General features: G+C 52.5%; 1 protein-coding gene across 1 annotated transcript; it reads left to right on the plus strand.

The window, feature by feature from the left end:
• The first annotated feature begins 242 nt into the window (after positions 1-242).
• On the plus strand, positions 243-3,167 carry LOC128276125 (choline O-acetyltransferase-like). Its single transcript, XM_053014594.1, has 8 exons — positions 243-314; positions 494-852; positions 923-1,100; positions 1,171-1,811; positions 1,885-2,007; positions 2,074-2,296; positions 2,496-2,696; positions 2,973-3,167. Exons 2-8 carry the CDS (start codon positions 494-496, stop codon positions 3,165-3,167), a joined length of 1,920 nt encoding a protein of 639 aa, XP_052870554.1. The 5' UTR covers positions 243-314.
• The last annotated feature ends 1,321 nt before the right edge of the window (positions 3,168-4,488 follow it).

Here is a 4,488-nt window from a genome sequence, read left to right on the forward strand (position 1 = left end):
CCTGATACCTACGACAAACGGAATAGCCTTATGGGATTATTTTCTTTCGATGGTTTTTTGTCCTAAACTACACCCACACGTTGCATAAATAAATGACGATAATCAATCTCTGCATTTTCCGACGACTATATCAATTTCGTTGCACGGTTTCATCCAAAACATCCATGACCATCCACTTCGTGACATCCCACATCGCCGAACATCACGAATCGAACGCGCATTGCATCTCCCAAGGATGGAAAGACTCCATACTGCAGTTGCCGAAGAAATGGCTGTCGACATCGGAGGCGACGGACGAATTTGGATTCCCCCAGGTGAGCGCCGATAGGCTAGTGTGTCACGCGCCCGAAATGGAGCCCTTGCAGCCTTCCCAACCCTGGGCAACCGAAACATCGTAACGACCGATTTCATTTCGCAAAAGCGTTGAGCCAACAGAAGATACTAGATGTCGGTCCCCTGTTCTGAATGTTGCTTTTCGCTACCACCCTCGCAGATGCTTCCGAAGGTCCCCGTCCCGACGTTGGAGCAAACGATGGCCGAGTACCTGAGGGTGTTGCAGCCGATAGTCACCCCGCAGCAGCACGATCGGACCAAGGCGATCATTAAGCAGTTCAGCGCCACCATCGGACCGTCGCTCCAGGAGTACCTGCAGCAGAGGCGCGACGCCGAGGACAACTGGGCGTACCATTACTGGCTGAACGACATGTATCTCGACAATCCGCTTGCACTGCCGATCAACTCGAACCCGGGCATGGTGATGCCACCGCGCAAATTCACCACCGTGAACGATCTGGCCCGCTTCGCGGCGCAACTCATCGACCAGCTGATGGATCACAAGGAAATGCTCGAAGGGTAGGTCCACTTTACGTCACCACTCCATGTCCGCGGTTCTGGTATGATCAAACCGTGTTTTAACCTCTAGCGGCGGCCTAAAGCAGGAACGTGCTACATCTCGCGAGAAGGGGCAGCCACTGTGCATGGCACAGTACTACCGGCTCCTGGGATCCTGCCGACGCCCGGGAAATCCGCGCGACAGTCAGTACCTACCACCAGGCGGTGAGCAGAGCGATGCCCATGTTGTCATTTGCTGCCGCAAGCACGTGAGTTACTCCTGAAAACCTCGTAGCGAATCCGAGACTCTCTTTTACTCCACTCCCGACTCCACTCCAGATGTACTGCCTGCCGGTGAAGGCGGGCGATCGTGGCCGCTTGAACGACAACGAGCTCACCGCTCAGCTGCTCCACATCCTGAACGAGGCACCTTGTCTGTCGGAACCGGCCGGCACGGTCGGTATCCTTACCGCGGATTCGCGCCTAAAATGGGCCGCCGATAGGGAGATACTGCTGCTCGAGGAAGGCAACGCACGCAACATCGAGCTGATCGAGACGGCCCTGGTGGTGATCTGCATCGACGAACCGCTCCCGCTGACGTACAATGCGCGCGGCTTCAATGGGTCACCGGCCGGGGCACACTACGCCGGCGGTCGGGACGAGAGCAACATGGCGCAGGAAATGATCCACGGTGGCGGCAGCGCTTACAACACGGCTAACCGGTGGTTCGACAAGACAATGCAGCTGATCATTTGCAACGATGGCACGTGGGGTCTCTGCTATGAGCACTCACCGTCGGAAGGAATTGCCGTCGTGCAGCTGCTCGAGGGCATTCTCAAGAAGATCGACGAAGCACCGGCCAAGGAGACGGGCCAGTTGCAGCTCCAACAATCGCATCTGCCCCCACCGGAGCGCTTGGAGTGGATCGTACAGGCCGAAATACAGCAGCGACTGCAGGAGGTGGCGCGGACCGTCGACAGGCAAGGAACGGCTATACGTTCTCCCATGACCGATCTATCTCAAAGTCCCTCCTTCGCTATTCCCGTTTCGTAGGCGCATTGAAGATCTCGATTTTTATGTCTACCGCTACAAGCCGTACGGGAAGAACTTCATCAAAGCGTGCCAGGTCAGCCCGGACGTGTTCATTCAGCTGGCGCTACAGTTGGCGTACTACAAGTAAGGGCAAATGGCGCGGCACTCTGCAGAGCTCCGTGGTACTAACCGCTCACTTCCTCTCCACAGGCTCTACGGGCACCTGGTTAGCACGTACGAAAGTGCCTCTACCCGGCGGTTCCGGCTGGGGCGGGTCGACTGCATCCGGTCCGCGAGCCAGGAAGCGCTGGAGTGGTCCAAAGCGATGTGCCAGGGCGAGGGCCCGAACGTAACGCTCGAGAGCGACAAGGAGGACGACTACAGCGCCGAAGCTGCAGCGGATGTGAAAAAAGTAACTTTCAGTATATACAGTGTATGTAAGGCCAATGCAACCAATTCGCTCTGTCCCAAAGCCCCACTGCACCCCCCGGTCCGGATCCCGATCCCAAGATCCGTGTTCAAACGAAAAATTTAAACAAAACAAGTTCTACTTCCATCCACTGGTTCGACGACTGGAGCCTTCACTTACCGATCTGTCCGATTGTTTGCTTTTCTTTACCGTCACCCGACAGAGAGACCACCTCAGGGAGCTGTTCCGCTGTGCCGCGGCGCGCCAGACCGAAGTCATGGTGCAGAACATTCTCGGCTACGGTATCGACATTCACCTGCTGGGGCTGCGGGAGGCGTGCCGCGAACGGGAGGGCAACCTGCACGAACTGTTCACCGATGAGTGCTATAAGATTGCTAACTGTTTTCTTCTCTCCACCAGCCAGGTCAGGTCTGGTTAGCCGGATTCCGGGCCCCAGATTGCCCGTCCGTTGTGGGAAGCGCACGACATGCACACGCACTATCGATTCCGATCCTCACGATCCTGCACCTGCACTCCGCACAACGTGACATGCACACCTGCACAAGCACTGCACGGCCACTGCAGCACCCAGGGGGTTTTCACGGGGCCGGTTCTTCCTGGCGTCCAACAGACGCCCTAATTACGGGAATCTCAGGTTATGGGACTTATGACGTAATACTTTCACTGCTCCTTCCCACAGGTCGCCTGCTCCACGAACAGCTTCATGGGGTACGGTCCGGTAACGCCGCACGGTTACGGTGCCTCGTACAATCCGCACCCGAACGAGATCATCTTCTGCCTGTCGGCCTTCTTCACGTCGGACAAGACGAGCGCTTCACGCTTCGCCCGCTCGCTGCAGGACTCGCTCGACGCAATGCGTGACCTGCTGTCGTAGGCTGGTTTCACTGCCTGCCGCCACGCCACGTCTCTCATTCAGGAAAAAACGACACTTCTTCTACTTCTCCCATATCGTCGGTGGCCTTAAATGACGAGGAAATATGCGACAAAAAAAACTAAAGAAAAGCGCGGACCGCAGAACGAACAAGCACAATAGTTTGTATAGCAAAGAAAAGGTAACAACATATCAGTAACGAAACATATCAGTTTTATCTACAGTCTGTGGAACTGTTCTCGAGGCGCGGGTCAAACTGTGCCGATCCTCCCGAAGGATCGGCACAACCGTCGTTCGGGGCAACCGAAGAAACGAAAACATATCATTAGCCTGTAAGTGGAACCAAAAGTGGAAACGGAAACATATCGCGTGTACCCACGAGGACATGCCAGTACCTAGTCTGATAGTATGTAACCATAATACCAATAGGTTCTCTGTACTGGGCGTGCTCGGTGTTGGAATTGGCTAACCTCCAGTTTTGTGCGTAGCGATCTAGTCAATTGAATCCGGGCATCGCTGGCCACGCATAAACTTAATCGCCAGCTTTCTAACCGGATCCCGGTAGCGTGTAGCAGCAATATGTATTTTACCGCTTTACCAAACATATCAGTAGAACGCCACAAAAACCGTGCCCTACATGTGGGAAATCGGCGCCGATTAAAATGAGTGATGTTGTGTATTGGGTTGCAGTAAAAGCACTATTACTAGGTTGTGTTTGCATCACTTGTTCTGAACGTATACCACGATGTTGTTGATGTTTAAAAGTTAAAATCTATTTGAAAAACCTCCCACCGTTAAAACGACGGGATATTATCGTAAAAAGCTTTAAGCTCTGTTCACATGAAGGCAACATTATTTATACGTAGTTTCATTGTGTTAAACTAAAGTTTCAAAAACTGAACCATTATTTGTGAATTGTTGTGAAACTGGCCGACCGTATTGAGCTCATATTTAATGTTATTCTTTAAATTTCAACATACATGCATTTAAAGATTGTTCGAAAGGCAATTGCCAAAGGTAGTAACTGTCTAGTTAAACATGCATAAAAAGTTGGCATTTGATGTCTACGAATCGTTTTGTCTTGTTGCAGCTGTTACTTTAGACGAATAGTATAAGCTTAAATTAAGTTCCTGTTGAGTGCATTGCACAAGGATATCAACCGTTACGATAAGCAACTGCGCATACTAGCAACGATCATTTTACTCACACATATTGGCGTGCTAGTTTGATTCATTGCGTTCCTATGAACATTACTAAATTAAGACACACCAAATTGCCGAGTGCATCACTCCCACGAGGACCAAACCTCGCGCGAGACCGATGA

This window comes from Anopheles cruzii, unplaced genomic scaffold (assembly GCF_943734635.1).
Source record: "Anopheles cruzii unplaced genomic scaffold, idAnoCruzAS_RS32_06 scaffold00569_ctg1, whole genome shotgun sequence".
Classification (NCBI taxonomy): domain Eukaryota; kingdom Metazoa; phylum Arthropoda; class Insecta; order Diptera; family Culicidae; genus Anopheles; species Anopheles cruzii.

Coding starts and splice junctions, on each gene's coding strand:
- LOC128276125 (XM_053014594.1), top strand. CDS start 494: ATGCTTCCGAAGGTCCCCGTCCCGACGTTGGAGCAAACGATGGCCGAG. Junction 853..922: donor CACAAGGAAATGCTCGAAGG/GTAGGTCCACTT, acceptor TTTAACCTCTAG/CGGCGGCCTAAAGCAGGAAC. Junction 2,297..2,495: donor TAACTTTCAGTATATACAGT/GTATGTAAGGCC, acceptor GTCACCCGACAG/AGAGACCACCTCAGGGAGCT.